Source organism: Symphodus melops (genome assembly GCF_947650265.1).
Source record: "Symphodus melops genome assembly, chromosome: 16".
NCBI lineage: Eukaryota > Metazoa > Chordata > Actinopteri > Labriformes > Labridae > Symphodus > Symphodus melops.
In genome coordinates, this window is record NC_136706.1 from 10291215 (window position 1) to 10315897 (window position 24683).

The window sequence follows — 24683 nt, forward strand, 5'->3', positions numbered from 1 at the left end:
AACACATGATTACTAAATGCAAGCTATCCATAATATGAATATAATATTTAATCATACTTTGACAATGTGAGGATCTGAACAGTTAAATGTTCACCAGTCCTTGAAATAACAGATGAAGCCCTAAGACGACAGTAGAATGCTGTAGATCTTTTCTTTTTGATCTGCATTATTAATTGGGGAATTGTATTCCTAAGCACCATTGTTACCCATCACTCATCAGCCAATGATGTGTAGTGAAATCACAGGAACAGGAAATAAACATTGTTTTCATCCTCAGATTTTGTAAGCCAGACACAGCAGCACCCCAAATAAAGGTCCCTGTGACCGAGACAATTACAATGGGTTGCATTGATGGCATGAATAAGGATATGTCTGTGTACTGATGTGACAGCCAGCTGTCCTCTCAGGTAGGGAGGGACAATGGTACCAGAGCTGCCTGTCCATGAAAGCATGTGACAGAGGATATAAGAGACTGAAAACGGACAACACAACACACAGTTTTGAGGGACACCCAAAATCTTCTGAGACCGGACCAGCAGTCAACATGAGATTTCTAGTGCCACTGTTTGTTTTCCTTGCTGTGGCAGCATTTCACTCTGGTAGGTTGAGAATTCTTTTTTTTTAAAGATTTGTCGAAGATTCTTCATAAAGTCTGTCAAAATGTGGTTCTGACGTTTGTTTGCTGAAGAGTTGTTACCATGTTCAGCTATGATCTGAAGTCTGACTGATGCTCTGACATGATTTATAGCTCTCTCAGCATCTCTGGAATCTGCAGAGAAAGAAGGAGCAGCAGCAAAAGATGGTGAGAAAATATTATAACCCATCATTCATATACCATCATAACAATCACACACAAATAAAAACATACTTTTGTACCTCAAAATTGGTGGAACTAAAACATGTTTTTTTTTTCTCCAGATGCTCTAACAAAACTTCAGGATATAGGTAGGATTCATTGACCTCATTTAAATTTCTACATGGTTTGAAAATGTTGATCTATCTTATTTTCAAGTGTGTTTGTGTTTATCCATTAAAGGGCAAGATTCTAGGCTATTTGAGATATTTGACAATAATGTTTTATGATAGTCTTTTTTAAGCCACACACCTGTCACTTTTAATCACTTGTGTTTTCTGTTCAACTTAAAAAAATAAAATAGAATTCTCCTTGTTCGGAACAATTGTCACCTTATTTTGTGTCCACAGATCAGATGGAGTTCGAGGCCGCTCAGAAGAATGAGGCCGTCCAGGTGAATGGTAAGTTTGGACAAAGTCCAGAAAATTGAGGTGACTTATTTAAACACCAGATGTGAGAGTTTCAGAAAGTTTTATTTTTTATTATTTTTTTTATCTTTAAAGTCACAGAAGAACAGAACGAGGGCAGCCGCTACCTTGGTAAGAGAAATCACATGACCTTTAACCTCATTCGGCTGATTCAGGTGCATCCTCTAATGGAAGCTTTCTAATCTCACATGCAGAGGCTGTTCAGGATGGATCTGGTAAGTTCATCACGTGCTGAACAGATATTAATGGTGTGATTTATATCAGAGTGTCCTGTTGAAATGTGTCCTACAGTAGAGGAACGTGCCGAAGTTGAGAACGACAAAACAGGTGAGTAAAAATCCTCCTGCTGCGTGTGACATGTGACCATTATATATCTAAGATTCCACATTACATAACTGTGAAAACCTCCTCCAGCAGAGGGAACCGGCAACTCTGAGGCTGCAGCACGTGTGGGTAAGAAAGACTGTTTCTAAGATTGGCCTTTAGATGTCGCCAAAACACAGTCTAGAAAATTTAAAACAAAAAACTATTACGTGAACGTGCGCTGAACTTGTAAAATATCACAGACTTGTGACTGATTTCTCTCCTCTGATTCCCAGAGTCCTCAGAGTCTTCTGAGGAAGCAGAAGGTGAGTTTATGTTATTAACATTCTATTTTAGGGGGGGGTTTTTTCTGTATGAAATTAAGCAGTGTTTTCAGCTTCTCCCATTCCATTGATGGCATTGTCTGTCTTCATTATATTTGACAGGGAGACAGAGGAGAGGTCAGTACTATAAATCTACACTGACGCACAAAATGTACAAACTTTCCAACTCAAACATTGATTTAAACCACATGATTTTTCCCACTGCCACCTTACCCTAATTTTAAAGAATTGAATTTAACACAAAATGTATCTGTTCACCACAAGAATGTTAAATACTGATTGAAATGACACTAGTTTGGCAAAAAGTATTTACTGTCATTATTATTATTATTATTATTATTATTATTATTATTATTGTGTACACTTTCATATCTTTCAGAGCACCATGAGAAGGCATCAGAGTCTGTGAGCAGTTCTGGTAAGAGCAAATAAAACTTCCATTCAGAGCTAGTTTACTTTTGAATACTACTTTCTTACTACTTGCTTTTATTCACCTATTTTCTCTTTTTCCTCTACAGATGAAGTTAGTCAGGATTCAACCAAAGAGCAAGGTGAGACATTTTGAATGCCACACAAAAACTGCACCACAAAGATCCAAACATGATGCTAAAAGGATTCTGACATGTTTTCTCGTATTTTTCATAAACTAAATATCTGAGGTAAAAGATGGTGATTAACATTTTTGGAGGCAGACTCAAAGTACCTGCTGAGGCATGATGTGGTGTACTGTTTTGAGCACACTCCGTGAAAGTCAAATTGTAGGTTATGCAATAAATTGAAAAAACAAAGCCAGTCAGGGCCAGTCTGAGTGAGATTTGAAGAGAGTTCAAAACCATTTTTAGGTCAGGTTTAGTATCTAGTAAAGTAAAGTAAAATGCCATTTAAAAATAACATCACACAGCTCGGACACAAGAAAAAAAAATCAAGACATTGTCTTTTTTTAGTTTAATATTTATAAAAACTCCAAAACAAATGTTTGTTAAAAGACATTTTTGAATCACCACAGAAATGAAACTGAAGGATCAGTTTACTGCTTGACCTCGAAGTTGTGGGATTGTTTATTTCAACATAGTCCTCCTTGTATGAGAGTAAATCTAGGACAAGAATCCAGGGCACTCTGAGGCGTCTGTCCCACAGGTGCTTATTGTGCTTGATTTATACTGTATCATCTGCTTCTGGTTATTTTAGGATCCAAGCATGCACTGCCCCTGTCCTAAAAGATGCAAAAAGTTAAGTTTTCAAACCCACTCCTTAGATTGAAGGTCGTTCTTTCAGAATGAATCCTTTGAATGGTCTTATAAGGATATAAAAGTTAACCTGCTGAGAAAGAGAAATGCTTGTGCTGCAGTAAAAAGGTGAAGCAGTACGTCCTAATACTTTTGGGAGTAGAGTGGGCCTGGCTTTTTTGTTTTTGTTTTTTGCAATACAACAGTACTACTGCAGTCATCATTCAACGGGACCTGCACACTGGGACTGAGTCATATTAGAAACCTACAGGGAGCGGTGATTCACATACTCACTTCTATTTGTATGGAAAAACCACTGGATTGTTGTGTTCAGAAGCTAGCGTAAAGGAATCCTGTTTCTTTGCATAACAGATTTACTGGAGTGAGAAAGTGCTGCGGCGTGTGGATCCCAGCGCTCTCTCGTCACCTGGTGCCTGAGCTGAGCCTGCCATCAATAAAAATAAGGGAACTGTCCCGTTTATCTTTAAAAACCGTGTGCTTTATTGTTTCACAATGTGTCGTGACTAAACTTTGTTTTACAGTGTTTGAGATTTGTAATTGTGTTTCAGAGTTTTTTGTTCATGATTACCAAAAACAAGCACAACATTCTGTATTTTCCCATTTTTATTTCTCTTTTTTTTTTTTTTTTTTGTATCCACAAGTGTGAATTATAGTATGTTGATGTGCATTAAAAAACAAAACAAACTCCTTTCTTTGGTACCTTAGGTAAAATAAAACAATTAAGGCAACTACAGCATCTATAGGTCTGTAATGCATTTAGCACTGCAGCCAAATGACCACACATTATGTTGCATGAAACGCATTTGGACAAGAAACCAGATCAGCTCAAACCATCACTGTTGGGTAACTTCCAGATTAAGGTTCCTGTTCCTCCTAATGTTGCAACAGTATTCAGCTTTCAGGGCCAACGAAAACGAGGGCTAACCAAATATCTAGGCAGGTGCAACTTCCACAGAAAAACCAAACCAGGACATAGCTGATAAAAGTTTTGCTAGTAAAAAGGAGACTGTAACAGGCCTAAAGCACTTAAACCTAAAGTATGATGCAATCAAGTCTAACAGGAGACTTAAGGTCATTTTTGAGAGCACAAGTTAACATTCTGTTGTAACTTTTCTTAAATTCAAGTCATTTCAAGCATTTACTGCTGTGCTGATAAGATGGGTTCAGGGTTTGGTTATAAATTGCTTTTGGGGGGGTTAGAGAACACATAACTAACCTTCAACGTAAAGTTTAAAGTCAATATCAGTGGGGAGGGGCAAAACAAATTCCACTTAATAGAACTAAACGGAAGCCAGATGGAAAAATAAAAAAGTTTTTGTAAATATTAATGCTTTGAAGGAAAAAAAAAATCCACATACAACCTTGTTTTGTTTGTTTGTTTTTTTAAAACCTAAAAATGTTCCTCTTGCAGCTACATTACTTTCAGCATGTGTTATGACCGGAGAGTTACATCCTCAGAAGGCTAATACTGCAATTTAGTTGTTCATTTCTTACTAACATGTTAAACAAAATTAAAACGACATGGTTGTATATACATAATTGCAAAGTAAAACAAAAAAAAAAGAAAAACATAAATCAATGGTATTAAACATTTAAAAAAAAAAAAAAAGTTGATGCTTTTTGATTAACTCTTTACAGAATGATGGTATGAAAAAGCAAGTCAGAACACAGAAATGCAAACTTCCCACAGGAAGTAATGTGGCCCAACTGGAACTAACGGCATATTCGAAATTGAAAATGATGCAGCCAAAAACCACAGGCCCATATCACAACTCATTTCAAACATCTTTTTTTTTCTTAAAAATTTTTGCCTTTTCTTCCAAAGTTGTTGACTTGAGGTAAGCGATATATTTCGACCTTCCAACTTTACTCCTTGTCTCCTTTCGGCACCGGAGCGGTTTCTTTCTCCTCCCCTTCGTGGGGGTGCAGCTGAAAGCTCACAGGATGCCGTAGATGAAGATGGCCATGATGGCTGCACTGATCAGGCCAGAGATGGGCACAGTCACAAACCAAGCCATGAAGATGTTTCTGAACAGACGCCAGTCAACTGCCTTCTTTGAGCGCAGCCATCCTACTGCGACCACAGAGCCCACCTGGAAACACAGAGGTTGTTACCATCCTCCTGAAATGTATGATTTCAAATGATGTCTGCATGCCTGTAGTATTAGATTTTAAAATGGCGAAAGTCTCAGTCTCCCAGACTGAGTTCCTGTTTTAAGGTTCCCTCCCTAAATATTCTCTTCCCCCGTGTCTAGTCTACTTCCCAGACCACAGTGTTTGACCAGCTTACCTTGCAGTGGGTGGTGGAAACAGGCAGGCCAATGTTAGAGGCAACCACGACAGTTAAAGCTGAGGCCAGCTCGATGCTGAAACCACTGCGGGGGAAAGAAAACAACACTTATGTCTCTCAGGTGAACGTGTCAGGGCAAACTTGTTAAATTCAAAGACTGGTAATGTCCAAGGAGGATATGGTCGCATTGGTAAGGAGAAACAGGTGCAGCATTGTCTGTTGAGTCTTTACCTTGAGGGGGTAATGGGGGTGAGGTCCTTTCCCATAGTCTGGATGACTCTGCGTCCCCACACCCACAGTCCAGCACAAATGCCAACACCACCGTACAGAAGCAGCCAGATGGGTGTGGGTGCGCTTGAAAACACACTGCTGGATTGGTACACCAGCCACAGAGCTACCAACGGTCCAATGGCATTACTGAAGGGAAAGAAAAGATATTGTCATGTGATTCTAGCTTCAAGGTGTATGACCATGTAGGGGAAAAAAAAAAAAAGTCATTTATTGGCCTGCATACCTGACATCATTTCCTCCATGGGCGAAGGATCCAAAACAGGCAGTGAGAATTTGGAGGAACTGGAAGAGTGTTGAGACCTCCGGCTTGTCTGCCTCGAGTCCATCATCGTCCAGAGAAGTCTGACTGCTACTTGCACCCTCCTTTTCAATGTCTAAACTCACATCACCTTCTCCCAGACCTTCAGGAGTTGTGTGCTCGGCCACAGCGTTGCAGTAGCTGGTATAACTGTCCATACGGATACGCTTCTTTTCCTGACCGCCTGACGCCGGCCCCTTTTCGCCATCCTCGCCGGCACGGAAGTCGGCGTCTTTGTGCCTAAAGTCGCTGTGCATGCCGATGATGGCCATAGTGTAGGAGGTGTAGCTGTTGTTGCGCCGAATAGGTCGGTCTCCCCCCTCACCCATGCAGTCACCCACCTTGGCCAGGTGGAGCTTGTGCAGGAGGTCCTTGTAGAGGCCGGAGTCTTTGTGAACCGTGTGGTACTGGCTGTAACCGTTACTGGGGGTCTGTGCAGGCCTGTTGAACTGAGCCTGGTTGGCATTATTTGTGGAGCCATCATGCTGGTTGTTGTCCTGATTGTTTGATTGGACTTGCTTGGGGACTGCAGAAAGGGATGAAAAAGAAAAGTTTAAAGGATACTAAAAAGCTCCATAATTTAAAACTTCCCCTCCATTTTTTTTTTTTAACAAACTCACCTCCATTTGAATTGCTGTTATCTGCTTCATCAGAATCTCCAATGTTAAACGCCACCTTGCGTTCCTTAATATTGTCAACATCATCAGAGTCTCCTATGTCGAATGCGACCCTGCGCTCCTCTGGGGCAGCCTGGGGCTGATCGACGGCTGAGGCGATGGGCGCAGATGTCTCGTTGGCGGTCTGTTTCAGGATCGGACAGTGGGCCTCTTTCAGCTCTCTCTTCTCCATCAGGGGGCTCTCGGAGGGGCTGGCCGACTTGATGTCTTCTGGTAGGGGAAAAGTTGAAGTGAGATTTTTCCCGGGGTCGTGTCAAAACATTTACACAGTATCGCAAGAGAAGTGCTGGCATAGCACGTGTTTCCTTTCAAGCCAGGAGTGATACGAATTGCATAACAGCAGAGTCTAAAAAAACCTTTGTCCTATAAATGTAACATTACCTGCGTTCAGAAGTGAGCCGCTGGGCTCACAGGATCAGATCAATGGATCATTATCTGGAAACATGTTTACACAACTGCGAGCAGCTTTACTGATGAAAGTTGAGACTTAACACATCCTGTGCTTCACATGAAACTCGTTTGCGCTTTTCAAGTGAATCAGATACTTAAAACCAATATTTTCTATACAACAATCCGAGGAGCTTGTCTGACTGGTTTGCCGCATTTACTCCTTCAGCACCAGATTTAACCAGTTAACCAGACGACACGGTCAGCCAAATCCTTCTCCCCTCACATGCCACGTCAACGCCTTAAGTCAACCTGTGCTTATTTTAGTCAGGGAGAGAAAGACCAATTACAGGCTCACTATGACCTAATTAGGGTGCTTGTCCAATGGCCGGTAACTGATCTACATAGATCAAGCTAGGTCAGAAAAACCTCACTACTTCTTCCTCTGTCATGTTAACTAACACACAGGTCAATTTAAAGTCACAAAATCCACATGATCTTTTATTGTGAGAATTAGTTTATCAGTATTGCTAAGTAGAGCAAACAAAAAGATATTTTCAAAAGGTTAATTTTAAACTTATTATGACACTATGGATGTCTCTTGGATTTTAACTTTAATCCAGGATTTTACATAAAAACTGTTGATAATATTTTGAATGAATGCGTTTCATTTGAAATGATCCCTGGGCTTCATTTTCTGGATGAACAGAAGCCCTCAGTGTGAATAGGACCATGGTGTGTTTAGCGGCTGAAGTGAAGTGTGGAGAACATCCTCCGTTTGGTTTTAAAGAATCAAAAAAAGAAAAGAAAAAGTGGCTTACTTTCAATCTTCTTCTTGAGGCGAGGGCAGACAATGAACCAGACCACAACAGCGGTCACCAGAGAGAGAGCAAAAGAGAGGATCAGGGTACCCCACCAAGGAATCTTGTCAAATCCCAGCACTGAAGGACCGCCAGGTGCAACAGACAGAAACACAAAGGCAAATGGAGAAAGGCAGTTTAAAAACAAAACAAGGCAGCAACTGCTCCCTTTCTCAAACACAAAACTTAAAAGAGCAGTTGTATAAAACTTTTTTTTAAAATGTCAAAATAGAAAATACATGTCAGAATGTGTTTCTTTTTACTTGTATACTTATTCAAAATGGGAATAGCAACAACAAACCAAAATTAGCTACAGCAGAACATCAATACCGGTAGCTTCAATGGCTATGACCATTTCTTATTGGTTGGCTCTAAAGTTGACTGCTTTGCATCATTGTGCCACATGTCAGTTAAATATGAAAAGCATGCGCACCCCTCAATGTCAACAGTTATGCAACACCTGAAAGGTGAAAGAGTAAAATTGTCTCCATGACCCCAAAGTGCCCTGCTAACATTTCACCTGGACAATGAGTTCCTTATAAGGCGACACTGCTGGAGGAGAAAAGGGAAAGAAAGGGGAGTCGTTCCTTGGGTTTGTTTGCTGTAGCAATAACGACACTCTCTTGCCAAGGCTGCAGTAAAGCTGGTGCAGCAGAGGTAGATATAATGCAGCACATGCTGTCCGAATGCTCCTATTTACATTTCCCTGGGGAGGCAGTCATCTTTGTCCAATAAAGAGGATGTCAGCAGTGTGTTCAGGAGACTACAAAAATAAGGGCGAGTGAAAAACCCAACAACGCTGCTGCTGAAGAGGTGACCTTGGCCCTGTATAATTAAAAACAAAAAAGCTAGCTTGGGACTATTTGGGAAAGTTAAAGATAAGGAAAGGAAATAAGGACCGAGGCTGCTGAATGAGTGTCACGGTGGCCCTGTTCATTTAAGGGCAGAGTCCACAGTGCACCCTCTCCACTGAGTCACGCTGCAGCATGAGACTGCAGAGGACATCGCTGATGTTTATTCAGTTACGCAATGGAAGCCGACTCCCTTCAGGACTGGAGAGGCATAAGAGGGGAAAAAAAAAAAAAAGAAAAAAAAAAAGGAAGGCAGCTCTGGAACAGCTGATTCTTTCAGTGGAGGACTAACGTGTAGTGAGACATCCAGAGCCAGGTGTGACTCAGCTCGACACTACTGTGCAACAACAGTCCAGACAATTAAACAAAGAGAAAAAAAACAACAAAAAACAAACCAGAAACAGATAAAGGGGCCTGATGGTATTCACATGACTGTGCTTTGTCACAGCAACATGTTTGTAGGCAACTTCCTACAAAATATAAAAGAGAGGGTTTAAAACTTGGCTCCGCGTAGCGGTCTGATAAACGCTCCCACACAAAGGGAGAAGTTTTTACCACAGCCACGCAGTGGGATGAATAGGACTGCACAGGAAATTGAATTTGACCACGGCTGCGTTCCACACCCCTCCCTGAACCTCTGTACCTCGTGGCCTACGTTACACAATAACAAGGTTTGTTGTTGGTTTTCCACTACTATAAATGCGACGCCCCCACCAGCCTTACTTACAAAAAGACACTTAAAGTGGCAGTTTGAATCAATCAAAAATAACCTTCAGGTTCTAAATGACAGAGTGGACAATAAACCAGTGAAGCACTTACCAAGAGTATTAGGATCAAGTTAGAGCATCATCAAGCATCCTTACAGATGCGATGTCTAAGCCCAACATTCACTCTAAACAATAAGTCAATGTATCCATGACAACAGCTGCCTCTGAGGACATTAAAGGATTTTATTTCAGTACACTGGCTCAGGTTGTACAAGTCTGACATAGTGACATGTGGCTATCACTTTTATATTGCCGATTGTTTGGTGTCCCTGGGGCAACCAACGCCAGCGGGTTTTGTTTTCCAGAAGGTTACCCAGGCAGAAAATGTGTAGCCAGGGTGATGCATTCAAGTTAGTCGATTGTGCTTTGTTTTGTCTTGCGTGTCAATCTCTCTGAAGGACTGTTACATGGACAAGACTTGATACTGCTATTAAATTGCCTGATAAAAAAAAAAAAAAAAAAAAAAAGTCCTCAGTCTTCATAACCAGGTGTTAAAAACTTGTATGCATTTAAAACATCCATCCTAAATTCTGCTTCGAGGTTGATGCCCCCATGTAGCGAGGAATAGAGCTGTAGTAGATTGACAGCAGTTGGGGATTTATGAAGTGTCAAGAAGTCACACCAAGCCTCATCTGTGGACGACCGACAGCTGGCCCCCAAATTCTTTGGCCAAAATTGCATGCACTTGCTGAGTTGAGTTCTCTGCCACTGGTGTATATATGTTGAGTATAGGAATGTGCTTTGGGATGCCTGGTGTCCAATCTCACCACTATGATAGGATCTAGATCAGAGGGAACACCACGTCCTATCACAGAAGACCAAACATACTGTACTCAGTAGGTGGCAGATAGTACTGCTGCAATGGAATCCATATATCAGCATTATGAGCTGTTGTTATCCTGTGAACCAGTGTAGTGCACTGTCAACACAAGGGGCCCGACAAAGACATTGCACGTCTGGCTTTAGAGATAAAAATCTTGTTTAACTTTTTCTTCTTAAAAGACGGAAACTAAATTGGCTCTGTATTATTTTCCCCCTGTGTTCAACTGGATACACTAGTGTTTAGAGACTTTAGTAATGCCTGTGTGCATTTGTGTTTGATGATAATTTATTCCCACAGAACAGTCATAAAATGCATGCATGTAATACAATTAAATCCTTGTGTAACTTCCTAGTGTGAATTTGTAAATGTGTCTTAATGCAGTGTCACACCTTTTTCTTTTCTTGTGAGGTACCAAAGTACAGGTCCTCATGTACAGTGCATTGTTGTTTGACAGACTTCACACGACTGTACAGAATGTGCCTGACTCAACAGGGTTACGGTCTATGCTGGATCTGCAAGTGCTCTCCTCTGAGTGTGCATGCACACATCAGCACACCATATCTGGTCAAACTCTGGCCTGTAGCAGCCATTTAATGGCCCAGGCCAGCTAACATCTTGAACTGTTAGGCCCTGCAGAGAGAAGAAAACAAAAAGGAGCAAAAGTCGCTCATTTATTAAAGGAATTCTGGAATAAAATGCAAACAAGAATTCAGAGCAATACTTGAAATGAGTCTGAGCACAAACACAACTACAGAAAGCCTCTTTACTTCTCTTTTCCTCTTTCATTTCTGAAGACCACAGACAGTGACGTCAAGGGTTAGTGAATTCTTATTTCCATCTCCCTGTTGTGCTCCGCTCTAAACCTTCATTCCAGCTATGACCCACATACAACCACAGGCCAGAGAGCCCCCCAAAAAAACATGTTAAAATAAACACGGCTTCTGTGAAAAACAGTAAACACAGTCTGGTTCAGTCTGGAGTGCATGTGGGCATCCGGCTGTCTGAGGGAGCAGCTTATTTTAAACCGTGGCTTGTGGGCAGGCATGCAAAAGCCAAGTGACTCAAACAATGATACTCACTCGGAGCTCCAGTGAACATGATGGAAAAGAGGTTGACTCCCATGGTTACAGCATAGAAAACAGGAAGGGCCTTCAGTCCATTAGGCACAGGGTCTTTCTATAGAGAAAAAACAAACAGCAAAAAGTCAGATATCCAAATTCTGATATTTCAGTAGAACTGTCCATATTTTGTTGACTGATTGCAGTCGATGACATAACAAGAGCGCCATGGTCACTTTAGCCATGCTGATAGACGGGAATGAGGAACTGCTTCAGAGAACAGTAATTCTTCTGTCACAATTTCCTCAATTTCATTTTGGGCATTGACCTTAAAAAGGATCCAAACTATTACTCTGACAAACACAAACTTCATACATTCTGGCGTCGAGCTTACCTTCTGCAGGATGAATATGCGCACAAAGTAGAAAACAATCCCTGACATGATTCCAGACAAAAGGGGACTCAGGAACCAGGAAGCAACTGTAAATTAGAGAATTAATAGCAGAGCAAATGAGGGGAAATTGAATATTTGAAATCTAGGAAATATCATTTGTGGGTGAAACAAACCTGACATGTCAGGTCACATCACTGATAAGGTGACCATTGTTTGGCTACTTGTTTACATAGAACTGTCCCTTTAACTAGAAAGGTGGATCTTTGACATTTAATTCAGCAACTAAACCAACACAGGTTCTATTTGTTTTTCTATGAACAACAAATATTCTACTTTTTAAAATCAGCTTTTTTTTGTGGAGAACATAACTTAAGGGTTTTTTAGTTGAGACATTTTTATTGTCACTGTACAAGTACAACACAAATACTGTTGGAGCAAGCCAACATAGCAGAAACCGTAACCCTACCATCTGATGCAACATAAGTGAGACAACTCATGAAGTTAGAACTTCTACTTTTGATTCCTGTAAAGCTGTGACCAAAATGTCCTCATTCTCATGAGACTTGTCTTGTGAGCTTATCGGTAGGTTGTCATACCCATCTGGACCCGATGACCAATTTGATCTTCTAAATCAACTATGAAAAAACGACTTGTCAAACAGTCAATAGTTTTTTTTTGCATTGTGGATTTAGCTCTGAAACTTAATGGGTTATATGTTTTATGTTAAAGTTCCTATACACAGATAAGATTCAGTTTAAAACAACATAACACTCCGAGATCCCACTCAACCCAATGCAGATGACATAATCCAGGGCATCTTGTTAAAGTCACTTACCGATACGGAGGAGTTCAAGCCATCTGACTCCCTGCTGGCCTCTGGCAACCAGTGAGAAGCCGATAGTAGCACCAACAATGCAGTGTGTACCAGAGATGGGAAGCTTAAGGAAGGAGGCGACCAGCTGCCACACGGCAGAACCTGATGACAAGAGAAAATATGTATTGCATTAGACTTGAACTATTCAGTGTTTCTACAAGTTCAGAATTTAAATGTGGTTAAATGAACTGTCGGCAAGTTTGAGGTCTCCTGAATTGAAACTTTTGAAAGTCTTACATCCAATGTTTTTTTTAATTTGACATTATTAATGCCAATGTGTTTTGGGAGAAGGGACATACAGTGTCACACTGTGTTTTCCCCTGAAAGGTTTGATGACTGAAGGTGTAATTGCATACAAAAAGAAGCTAGTGTGACTCACCAAACATGGCACTGATGGATCCAGCCATCAACTCCTGCTCAGTGCCATTGTACATGGCCACGTCGATGATACCCGTGCGAATCGTTTCACTCACTTTGGCCCCAAGAAGTACGGAGCCGAGTGTCTCAAAAATTGTGGCAAGAATGCATGCCTGACGCAATGTGACGACTCCAGAGCCCACGGCTGTGCCAAATGAGTTTGCAACATCATTTGCACCAACAGAAAAGGCTAAGATGAAGGCGATGATGAAGCCAATAACCAGCAGCCATGTGTACTCCGTCAGAGCAGTCATCGTTGGAAGCACCACTGTGCTGGTCAGTATTATTGCAGCTGCAGTTGTTGAAACCATGATTGTAGACTATCAGATAAATTGCTTCACAATCTTAAAGGGAATATTTGCCTGACTTAACAGTTCTTTATATAATGCTATATCTAAACAGCAGCTTGTGAAACTAAGAGGTATAATGTAAAATAAATAATAAAATAAATCCTTTTTGTCACCTGTTTTAACAGGATTTGTAGGATGTAGCAGTGCAAACTTGTGATGAGTTTATCTGGATCAGTCCAGAAAACAGTTAAGGTAAACAGAGGTAAAGTGTGGGCTTATTGCTATCCTGTAATTAAAGTAGGTCTGTTGATTTTGTTTTGGAGCTCAGCTAACAAGTAGAGTGAACGGATAGCCATGGTGCAAATGTAACTGCAGACGAGCAGGGGTACATTCTGAAAAGACAAAAAAACAACAACCTTATTTTAATAACACATCGGTGGACACGAGCAGAAGGATGAGTGATGGTTTGTACACACATTTATGTAGAAATGTACTGAAGTACATATGTTGTACTGCTAAATAATACGAATGTAATTGAACGCTTTCATGGAAATTGACTAATTAAAACACAGCAACGCAGGTAGGTCTGTGGTAAAAAGAAGAAGAAAAAAACTTGTCGTAAGCGGATAGTTGGACCGGAAGAACGACCTCCAGTAGCCGTCTTTCCAGAGAAACCAATGAGAAGCCATTTTTGGTAAATGTCGCAGGAAGGAGCCGAAGGTTACATTAACCAGCGCCCTCTAATACTAACGAAGCACTTAACTATTCAATTGTTTAGAGCCATTTCAGCTTTTACTGCGCAGCATACACGCGGTTAAAAGATGACCAGTGTCTTTTATAAGACGGTTTCCTGCGTGCGCACGTGTCGTCATCCAGTCATACAACACAGCAGCACAGTGTGCACGCGCTTCTTTCCGCTACCTTCATGTGTACAACAAAAACATCTCGATCGGGTGAAACCAAACACGATTAAATAACGTGACTTGTCGTAACTCTGAAGTAGACACCATAATGACCATAGTCATTATCATTGTGTCTGTAAATGTTACGTGTTTGTCGTGAAAGGGGGCGCGACCGGATGTTACTTAATGTGGGGGACGTAAGCGGCATCTCCGAGTGTGTCGAGCTTATTTTAATGACCTATCAAAGTGTGTGCTGGACAGATGGTGGTAATACCGTAAGCTTTAACATCAATATAAATAACATCTCGTTGCTAAGGTAACCTTGAGTCGAGTTAAGCGACATAAACTTGATAACTCGTTTTATAAATTTTGATCCATGCCAACACTCGATCAAATAAATGTTTTACCTACAATAATGTCAGTTACTCTTCTTACATTAGCGAGCACACAGATAAAAGATAAACATTACACAACGGTTCAACTCATCAGCTAACAAAGGCTCTAACCTTAGCGTTCGGTTCACATGAAAGCACGAGCTAATGTGAGCAGAGGCATTAAGGATTAAACACAAGAGATCGTATATATCTAATGGGAGGTCAAAATATATAAACTTACCACACGTTACAGATTTCAGTTCTGTGAAGAATAGAGTTGCTAGCCACTAAGCTAATTAACTTAGCGCGCGCACGAACCGTAACGTTACAATAGCGCGCGCGGGATAATTAAAAGGAAATACACCAATTGTGAAATAACCTCCCCTAAAAAGCGATCTTCAGTCTAATAAAGTCACTTTTACAAAAAGGCAGTCCGATTCGATGCGTACTAAATCGGCTTTTTTAATCCAGAGTTGTCTCAGTATGAATGAGAGCTCCGCGTGTGGAACTCGCTCGTGCCGGCTGAACGGAACAGAGGTTTCTTTTTTTTTATTGGATACACCCTTCGCGAAGCCCCGCCCGCCTGTCAGCAACACTCCTGGTTTTTATTGGATACACCCTTCAGGAGGCCCCGCCCACCTGTCAGGAACACTACTGTGTTTTTTACCTGATCATGCGTTCAGCGGATGGTCCTTGTGCTCGTCATAAAACCTCACTAGACGGCCAATTCTTCAACCTCTAATGTTTTTTTTCCAATGTGTATTTTTTGGCATAACCCTTTGTGATCTTTTTAAATATATTAGTCAGTTGAGTTTATTTTGTCAAAATATAACTGTACTATAACAAGGTGAAGCTTAGATTGTTTTTGTACTTTGATGCAAAAGTAATTGTAAAAAAACAACAATAACATGGTACTTATACAATATATACAATGGCACTAACTTTAGCCATGTTGTGCATCATGAGCAATCTTTACAACAATTTTATTACAAATTGTTGTACTTTATTTTCATTGACTCCAGGTGGAATCGTCTCATAAGATAAAGGCTATAATCACGTCAAACAACCTACATTGCTATGTTATAATCACAAACATAACCTTTAGTGATGAGTCAAATATTTAAACATAAACCACGATTATTCCTGGTAACCACTGCTTAACACAGTCCAGGAAAACATCCGGTTGTGGTGATTGTAAGTGTAGCCTACTGCAGACGACTTGTCATTCATTCAAGTGCAACAGACCAGAAATGATAACAACAATCTCCTTTCACAAAAGCTGTTTTTTTAGTGACGAACGTTTTATTTTCTTCATAAAACAAATGTGAGCAATACAGGAAGTGGTCAGTAGCCTACACATAGCATATTTGTCTAAAAACAAAAACAAATTTTTACGACAATGGGGAAAACAATGAGAAATCCCATAAACACCCAGTAAAGTATTTATTTTCCCTGCATGGGATAATTGCGTAATTACAGTACACTTAGTTCTTATGTTGTGACCATAGACTGTTGTGACGAGCTCACCATCTGTGTTGTCTTTCTCTTCTCTTTACGTCATTTCTCTGAGGATCATGGAAAATTCCCTATACCCCCTTCAGTTGCATTGTAAAGGTTCAGGTCTGATCTCTCGTAATCACGACTTTTGTCGTGGCACCTGAAGGCATCATTTAACAAAAGAAGGAGTGGCGGATGCCTCTTTTACAAAATCATTTGACTGTGCAGTTCAACACCAGCAATTTCCAGAAGTTTGTTTGTATTTCCGGCTAATGACAACTGCGTCTACTTTAAGTTCCTTCAGAAGGAAACAAAGTGTTTCTCACAATTATATTTTGCCTCGGTTACTCACATGTGAGGAACATGGGGAACAGTGATAAAAAAATATCTACATAATATAAGCTGAGTTAATGGGACGATTAATATCTGAGAACAACTTGTAAATGAGATTTACGGTAGTTTGGTTTTACTGCTACCCTACACTCCATTCTAGGATGAAACATAGACCAAATTAAAACGCAGCCTACTCCAGAGCCATAACTCTACTTCATTGTTTTTAACTTAAAAACTCAAGTTGGATGACGTATTTAACCTGTAGGTTGCTCAATATATATATTTAAAAAAACATTTCGCCTCATAGTGTACACTGAAGCACGCAAGCTTTCTTGAGCAACAACCACATGACTAAAAAAGAAACAAATCGTTCATTTCAATACGTTACACCCACGTAATGCATGTAATGACACCATCACTTTTTACCTAAAGCTTGTTGGGGTAAAAACACATTTTACATGGGGAAATGGGAACAATTAAATGCAGCCAATGACTTCTGTTGATTTCAGGCCAGCCATAAAACTTAAACGATGTTTAAGTGCATTTTATCCAGTATCAACGTTGATTTATATATATATATATATATATATATATATATATATATATATAATTCTCTAATTTACATATCATTTTTTTGACCCTGAGCTCAGACCTTTATCGAATATAAGCTTCTCCCTGAAGAGCAATTACTCTTCAAAGTTAAACAGCGACATCTGGCGGACACTCTAGTGTCATCATAGCATTAGAATTAATTATTTTATTTATTTTCATTGAGCTCACATTTACTTAATTAACAGATCCAGAAATTGTCATTTGAGAATAATGATGGCGGTGCAAATACTATGAGACTTCAGACTACAAAGGTTTGCTCTAATGTCGATTAAATGTTCAATATTAACCACGTATAGCCTATGTAAAATGCCCGGATGGTAGGCTTTTTTTTGTGTTATATGATAGTGCACTTTAAACAGATTTTTAAGCTGTGAAATACACGTGGTGAACATAGATCGTACTGTTAACGTTTGATCCTGCACGATGTACAAACATGGTACAATGGTGTACAAACCCTGAGCCACCAGGACACAACATCTGATCCCGGATCATTTTAGAGCTGTCAGAAAGCTTTATTTTTAATTTGTGGACGTAAAGTTAGATAGACGCACACGCTGGCGTCTGGTCAGAGCCGCTCAATTTTAAGACAAGCTTACGATCTGACCAATCACATTCGAAACTAGAATATCCAATGTCCAATGAGCGGCCGGCTTTACAGCTAGTAAGGCGGGATTTCCGAGTGGGTGTGCGAGGGACAGAGGAAAGAGGAGGTCAAATGTACTTTGAAAAACGTGAGGCTGTCTCCAGGAAAGAAAGACACAGGTAGAAGACACAGGTGTTGAAGTTAAAGTAGAAGGCACATGTTGCAGTGCAGTGATAAGAGTTTAACGCGAACATAATAAATGCGTCGGAGTCACGCTGTCTCTCGTGTGTGACAGATATTTAGCTAACAGTCAATGCTAACCTTAAAAGTCGCGTGTTCGTAATAAGCCTGGATATTCAACGTTATGAAAAGATAGGAATTATGACTTATGCGTGCTCTTTATAATCGTCCGTTTAGAGTTAATGTATAGGTTATTTCCGCAGACTTTCCGGTCTGGTCGCATTAATTGCTAGCTCGCTTGCTAGCTCCTGAACTTTGCAGTCCGTTGTTTTTGTCTTTGGTGAACTCTTCACGGTCACAGCTGTCATGTTTCACTCTGTTCCCCGACGTCCAATTTGCGATATCGGTGCTAATGCAATGAGGCTTCAAAGCAGCGCGTCATTCAGGCGAGCTGTCGAGGAGGGTAGAGGAAGACTCGAGGGGGTCCCATGGCTGGGCCTGCTGCTGTCCTGGATCCAGAGGGCAGGTGTCGGGGCCAGTCAGGCCTCAGGATCTGGTCTGAAGAGGAAAGGCTTGCTCTCCATATTCGCAGACCACTGCGGCTTTGTGACCGGACAGAGGCTCCGGCGTGCCTGTCAAATCGGGGAGCTCTACTCGAACCTGTACTCTGAGAGGACAAGATGGACCCTGGTCGGAAACATATGGCGCAGGTTTCAGAGCAAGCACGCGCCCAATGGGAGACTTTTAGCAGCTCTGGCTGGTGTCTTCATGTGGGAGAACGAGAAGATCCAAGACGAGGAAATACGCAGGTATGACCTCGTTCTCCTGCACGTGTGCTAAAACATACTGGTAAAACTCCAGAATCAACTAGTTTAGACAAATAAAACAAACACCACTGAAAGAGAACAAGGAAGGAACATGATTTGAACTGTATACGTCTTAAGCGTTAACATTAATGAGATCAGAACTCACTAGAACACATATGGGTTTGTTAGATCAACCCTCATTGCCTCCATCTCTTGATACTGTTACCACCCCTCTTGCAGAGAATTTGTAAAATGTTTTTTTGGCTCAAGAGCTTAAACTTAGACCCTTTGTTATCCATCTGTATGTGCAATGCAGTATTCCTTCCTAATGTGACTTTGAGCTGTGTTGTGAACTGTGCAGTTTGCTGAACAACCTGCCCTGTTGTTTTCTTACATTCTGAAGGTGTGGATTAGAGCTTCAGGCCATGGAGTCAGCAAAAAGTCTAAACACAGATTCAGGAACCACAGCAGGACAGTTGGAACCTGGCTGGGAAGTTGTGATGGAAAAGAAGGACTTCAAAGTGTGGAAACGCCCGATTCCCAACAGTCACCTCTATGAATACAGAGGTTAGACATCTCCCACTCTCACATGTGTAACCATGTCTCTGAATTGTACATTAGGGGCACATTCAGTCGGTGCATTTTTTTTCCCACGCTTTAGTTATGAGGATATTGCTGCAATTTATCTGAGAGCTCATCGTTTTATTTTATGTTTGACTTTCAGTGTTGGGCTCCTACAACGATGTCACCCCAAGACAGTTTTTCAACGTGCAGGTACATCCTTATTTGCATATAGACATGTGTCAGTCTCTAATATTTAAGAAGAAAGTCTAGCATATAACTGAGTCTACATGGAAACGAGATTACAATAATAACATAGTAGGAAAATGTCCTTCTCAGGGTTTTGAGAGTATCTGATTCTCCTCCATCTTGAAGTGCATGATAACCATGGAAAATCATTTTAGTACTGAGATAGATTACGTGATAGTGTAAGTGGATCTCGGTTGGAATTTTAATTGATTCAGTTAAAGTTTTAGTTTTCATTGCAGCAGGACTTTCCTCTCTTTGTGGATTGTCCTCACAGTGTAGTTTTTGTAGCTTGTTTTCTATTTTTATTACCCAGCTGCTCTTGCACAACTACTGTAGCATGTTTACTCTGCATGTGCATAGCATCAAACAACCCATACTCTCAGGGCTATATTAAGCACTTTACCCTTGACTCACACTTTCCTCTTTCCCCCAGTTGGACACAGAGTACAGGAAGAAGTGGGATTCTTTGGTTATCAAGCTTGAAGTGGTGGACAGAGATGTCAGTACAGGCTCTGAAGTTCTGCACTGGGCGACACACTTTCCTGTAAGTTTCTGCTTATTGTTATTGTGTTTAAAGGTTGGAGGCTATTTGTTCTACACAATGTCAATACGCCGGTTCATTTTACGTCTTCCTTTCGTCGTACAAGATCAACATGATTAAAGCACCAGCTTGCAAAGTTGCTGTACATTTTTAAGTTTTTAGGTGAAGTAATCAGCTGTAATCTGGTTTGATTCTTCCTGACAGTATCCCATGTACTCGAGGGACTATGTGTACGTGCGCCGCTATGATGTTGATTTAGAAAACAACCTGATGGTCCTCGTGTCCAGGTGGGTCTGACGAAGCAATAACTCTTTGGTACAATATTGTTTTTAATGTATGATACATTACTTAAAGAATAATTGGTCTGTGTCTTTTGACTTGTTTATTCGTGATGGTACAGAACTGTGCAGCATCCCAAAGTGCCAGAGACTCAAGACTTTGTAAGAGTCCATTCTTACCAGTCAAAGATGGTCATTCGCCCTCACAAGTCCTTTGACGAGGTTTCTTATACATTTTTATTCCTTCATAGATGAATTCAAATAGCTTCCAGAGTTCTGTTTTTGTTGCAACTGAGTTTCACTTGTGGGTTTTCTTTACAGAATGGATTTGACTATTTGCTGACTTACAGCGACAACCCACAGACTGTCTTCCCCCGTTACTGTGTGAGCTGGATGGTGTCAAGTGGTAAGCTCTTTTTCATTTGTTGAATTTGGTTAGAGCTGCATATAAAGATGATATCATTGTCTTTAAATTATATATATATATATATATATATATATATATATATATAGTCCAACCAAGAAGGTATTTATTCCCAATTGAATAAAGCTATAGGTGGTCCTTCAGATTTTCTGTGCATTTTGTAATACTTGAATAATTATTGTCCTTATGTACAATATATTTTGTGCAAGGGGTGTGTGTATTTGACCTCTATAATGAGCACTTCTTCCTTTTGTTTGTTGTAGGTATGCCAGATTTTCTTGAGAAGCTGCATACTGCTGCCTTGAGGGCCAAGAATTTGGAAGTTGGGATCTACGACTATGCAGGTGTCATTAAATCCAATGATACCAGCCGACAGGCCAGCCAGGAGCGCCTAAGTGGAGATAACCACCACACAGGTGGCTCTGGACAGATTTATGCTTGAGCAGAATTTTTTCACAGACCAAGGGTTATGTTGGTGGGTTTTCACTTACTCTTAACTCGACTAAAACTTTGTGTCTTTGAGTACTGTTCATTGCATGAATTGCAAATGGAAGCCACAGCCTACATGAAAACAAATAATACGTCCATCTATACACATGGTTATGTTGGTTAATAAGACGTGAGAAGAGCAGTGGACACTGGGACAGAACAGCAACAGAAGAGACAGAACAACAACCTTTTGGAGGAAATGTTGCAGAGAACCTGTCACCCAGAATGCGGGCATCAGCATTTATTTAGCTTCGCCAAACTTTGCCACATGGCCTGCGTGCCTCCTTCTTGGTATAATGTTTGCTGTTGAAGTGTTGGTAAGATCATGATAGAATTTGTCATTGTTTAGACGCTTTTGCCAAAGCACTGTTTTCTATCATTCAGTATCTGTACTTCCATTATTCAGTACAGCTTGAGTCGTTGAAACACCCAGCAGCTACATCACTGTATTGGTGTCACGATTTCACAGATATGTGGTGGAAATGGTTTTGCAGTATTGGACATAGATGGTGATTGTGACTGTAAATATGATGAAAAAAAATGCCATCAATATCTCTGCTCTGATTAAGAACTGAGGATGAGCAGTGAAAGCTTTGTTTTTTTTGCGTCTCATGTATTTGAATCATCTGCTGTCCCATTTGCTTGCAGTGATTTTACATGACTAGGATTAATTAAAAAAAAATGTAAACAAATTATTATTAGAAAAATGTGTCAATGAATTGAAAGTACAATTTAGGGCTTCTCTTTTAGTTTTGAGCATGGCATTATTTTGCCATCAGCACAGTCCAGGTTTCACACTGTCCATCTCACCATGTTTGTTAAAAACTGCCAGCGTTGACAAAACAGCCTTCTGAAGATAACCAGTCCTTCAGCATTAGGGGCATAGTGTCTTATAACAACAGAAATCCTCAGATCAAATGTACTTTAGTGTAATCCAACCGGCCAAGAAAACCCTACAGAGAAACCATTTTAATAAGCCAATGCCCTTTGTAGGAAAATGGAGTACTTGTGCCACATCCTGAACCAGAAACATTTCATAACGGCAAAAAGGTGAATTGGCCCATTCTTATCCTTGTGCTCACGAGAGTAATGGCAAGCGTCACAAAAGTGTGCACTGTTGGAGATGTGTATTTTGTTTTTTTTGTGAGTGATTTCATATATCGTGTCTATTCGTAAAACCATTGCATTGGTACTGGAAATTCCTGTTTTCGTGAGCAGCTCTGTAACAGCTGGCTTCTCCCTTCAGGATTCTTGCATTTTTGTTATACATGTCGGTTTCACTGAAATGTTTGACTTTATCCTTGCAAACAAATCATCCATGTTGCTTTTTAAATTATCTATTTGCAGGGGGTGTTATGAATGTATGAGGAGCCCCTCTTGCTTTGGAATAAAGTACACTGTTTACAGCCTGACTATCTGGCACACATCTTGAAATCTGTGTTAAGAACATCTCATGTACTATAATGTAATGTCACATATGCTACATTCACCTGAACAAGCAGCTGTAACTTAAAATAACAGTGGCCTGGGATCCACTTTCTTCAAGATTTCCTTCCATATATATTTAAATAACCCCCCACTGTGTGTATAACAGATTGTTTTGTGAAGATTTCCTGCTAATGATTGAAAATAGTAGTCTATATAAGATACACTAGATGTGTGAAGGAGGAAATAAAATACTTTTTTTCCCCTTTTTTTTTTAAAAATGTGAGACTTCAAGATCACAACCCAATCTAACATTTTGGATTGTTTGCTAATGTTAAGTTTGTGAATGTAACCTGTTAATGCTCTGCCACCTGTGTGCCGCCTGCACTAGTGTAAAAGGAGAGATCGCTCACTGGTTCTGTTTTTTTGTTTTTTTGTTTCCTCTGCAGGCAGTAGTGCATGTGTTGTGCTTCGCCACATCAGATTTTTTTTTTTTTTTTAAGAGAAGAATTATCGTTTGAATATGAGCCGGTACACTTGTTACCCTGTGAATGCAAGAATGATTTAAATGGAATAGCAAATAATCAAATAAAATAAACAGCTCATGTGTGTGTCATACTGTATTCAGCTATGAGTAGTGTTCATTGTAACCTTGTCTTTGCAGAGAAAAAGGTGATCAACATGTCTGACGGTGTTAATGCAAAGTAGTCACTGTTGTCAGTGTAATGGGATAATCTGTAAACCGTTTATTCCCCGTCTGTGTGCAAGGTCAGTGACAGACTGTAGAGGCTTCACAGTAACCTCAAAGCACTGGTCAGCTCGGAACAAGACAAATTCTCCCAGTGTGAAGGTCATGGTATACCGTCATCACTTCCTACATAAAAAATATAAATATATAAACTAAAACATTTTGAAATAAGAGTGTAGTTAAATGTAAATCAAACTCTTTAAGACTCCATATTAAATAGGATTGTTTTATTTTGCTGCTTGGAAGCACTTAAGTTACCGTAAATTCCGTACTATTGAGCGCACCTGGATATAAGCCGCACCGGCTAAAAATAAGTAAATAAATGTATTTGTACATATATAAGCCGCACTTGATTATAAGCCGCAGGTGTCCACGCTATAACAAGAGCTATTTACACAGACGTAGGCTACCGGTAACATCCGCAAATACTGTAGCGTCCGTACAGACGTTAAAGGACGACGAGAGCGTTCAAATAATAACTTTTAATAACCCGATCACTGTCGGCCGTGACCACGCCGTTTACAGCAGAGAGCAACACCATAACTTGTCGTAACAATCCAACTCTCTCCCCCAGCGTTCTCTCATACAGCCACTCAACACGTTCTCGCTGGTGCATTCACTGACTCTCCACATAATCGGAATTATGAACACATTATCAACTACTGACTTTACAACATGAACCGTTACAATACGAAGCCTAGCCGACGGTGTCTGTAACACGGCTGATGAAAAAGATGACCGTAATATATTTCACAAGAAAAAGTCCATCCATTCACTGCCTCAGAATGACTTCATTACTCACTTCCTCAGTCTCTCTTGTCGCTGTCAGTGTCATCTTAACGTGCAGCAGCTCTGTTAGCTTCTTTGACAGCCAGCTCGATCGCCTTTAACTTGAAAGCTGCATCATATGTATTTCTCCGTGTGTTTTCCATCATGAGGGTGCGTGCATGAAGCGCAAAATGACTGATATTAAGATCCGACGTGACGAAGTCAAATGTTTTTGCGGCAGAAGCTCATTGTCCCCCATAAAAAATCCATGCATTAGCCGCACCGGAGTAGAAGCCGCAGTGCTCGAAGTGTGAGAAAAAAGTAGCGGTTTATAGTCCGGAATTTACGGTACTCATTTATAATTAAAGGTTATAGTTTTTATAAAACAATTTGTTTTCCTTAGATATAATTACAACCTTGTTTTGGATAAATATTAAGACCCACTTTGGTGTATTTATCTA

At 40.3% G+C, this 24683-nt stretch overlaps 3 protein-coding genes across 10 annotated transcripts; 2 read left to right on the plus strand and 1 right to left on the minus strand.

The window, feature by feature from the left end:
* The first annotated feature begins 486 nt into the window (after positions 1–486).
* Positions 487–4784, plus strand: LOC306836744 (uncharacterized protein). 8 transcript variants are annotated; one of them, XM_079363995.1, is made up of 13 exons: positions 487–599; positions 749–802; positions 919–945; positions 1204–1254; positions 1357–1392; positions 1476–1496; positions 1546–1608; positions 1696–1734; positions 1881–1910; positions 2031–2045; positions 2308–2346; positions 2447–2479; positions 3527–4784. In XM_079363995.1, exons 1-13 carry the CDS (start codon positions 545–547, stop codon positions 3538–3540), a joined length of 477 nt encoding a protein of 158 aa, XP_079220121.1. In that variant the 5' UTR covers positions 487–544; the 3' UTR covers positions 3541–4784. The 8 variants fall into 8 exon arrangements, with proteins under 8 accessions (XP_079220121.1, XP_079220122.1, XP_079220125.1 ...); XM_079363996.1 differs by having other exon boundaries at positions 1699–1734; XM_079363999.1 differs by having other exon boundaries at positions 1573–1608.
* On the minus strand, positions 3761–15282 carry slc20a1b (solute carrier family 20 member 1b). Its single transcript, XM_079363994.1, has 11 exons — positions 14970–15282; positions 13125–13844; positions 12707–12847; positions 11872–11957; positions 11499–11595; positions 7940–8059; positions 6675–6941; positions 5980–6580; positions 5697–5882; positions 5466–5550; positions 3761–5268 (listed from the first exon to the last, which is right to left on the minus strand). Exons 2-11 carry the CDS (start codon positions 13471–13473, stop codon positions 5113–5115), a joined length of 2088 nt encoding a protein of 695 aa, XP_079220120.1. The 5' UTR covers positions 13474–13844; positions 14970–15282; the 3' UTR covers positions 3761–5112.
* Positions 15283–17784: 2502 nt separating this feature from the next.
* stard7 (StAR related lipid transfer domain containing 7) lies at positions 17785–22693 on the plus strand. Its single transcript, XM_079364253.1, has 8 exons — positions 17785–18742; positions 19143–19306; positions 19464–19513; positions 19983–20093; positions 20295–20377; positions 20491–20590; positions 20690–20774; positions 21056–22693. Exons 1-8 carry the CDS (start codon positions 18300–18302, stop codon positions 21232–21234), a joined length of 1215 nt encoding a protein of 404 aa, XP_079220379.1. The 5' UTR covers positions 17785–18299; the 3' UTR covers positions 21235–22693.
* Positions 22694–24683: the final 1990 nt, after the last annotated feature.

Bases quoted from the DNA above. Each gene is read 5' to 3' on its own strand.
- slc20a1b (XM_079363994.1), bottom strand. From the start codon at position 13,473: ATGGTTTCAACAACTGCAGCTGCAATAATACTGACCAGCACAGTGGTG. The intron at 12,848-13,124 runs GTGAGTCACACT...TCTTGTCATCAG, and splicing joins ATCCATCAGTGCCATGTTTG to GTTCTGCCGTGTGGCAGCTG. The intron at 6,942-7,939 runs GTAAGCCACTTT...TTCCCCTACCAG, and splicing joins CCTCAAGAAGAAGATTGAAA to AAGACATCAAGTCGGCCAGC.
- stard7 (XM_079364253.1), top strand. From the start codon at position 18,300: ATGTTTCACTCTGTTCCCCGACGTCCAATTTGCGATATCGGTGCTAAT. The intron at 19,307-19,463 runs GTTAGACATCTC...TTTGACTTTCAG, and splicing joins TCACCTCTATGAATACAGAG to TGTTGGGCTCCTACAACGAT. The intron at 20,378-20,490 runs GTGGGTCTGACG...GTGATGGTACAG, and splicing joins CTGATGGTCCTCGTGTCCAG to AACTGTGCAGCATCCCAAAG.
- LOC306836744 (XM_079363995.1), top strand. From the start codon at position 545: ATGAGATTTCTAGTGCCACTGTTTGTTTTCCTTGCTGTGGCAGCATTT. The intron at 946-1,203 runs GTAGGATTCATT...TTGTGTCCACAG, and splicing joins AACAAAACTTCAGGATATAG to ATCAGATGGAGTTCGAGGCC. The intron at 1,255-1,356 runs GTAAGTTTGGAC...TTATCTTTAAAG, and splicing joins TGAGGCCGTCCAGGTGAATG to TCACAGAAGAACAGAACGAG.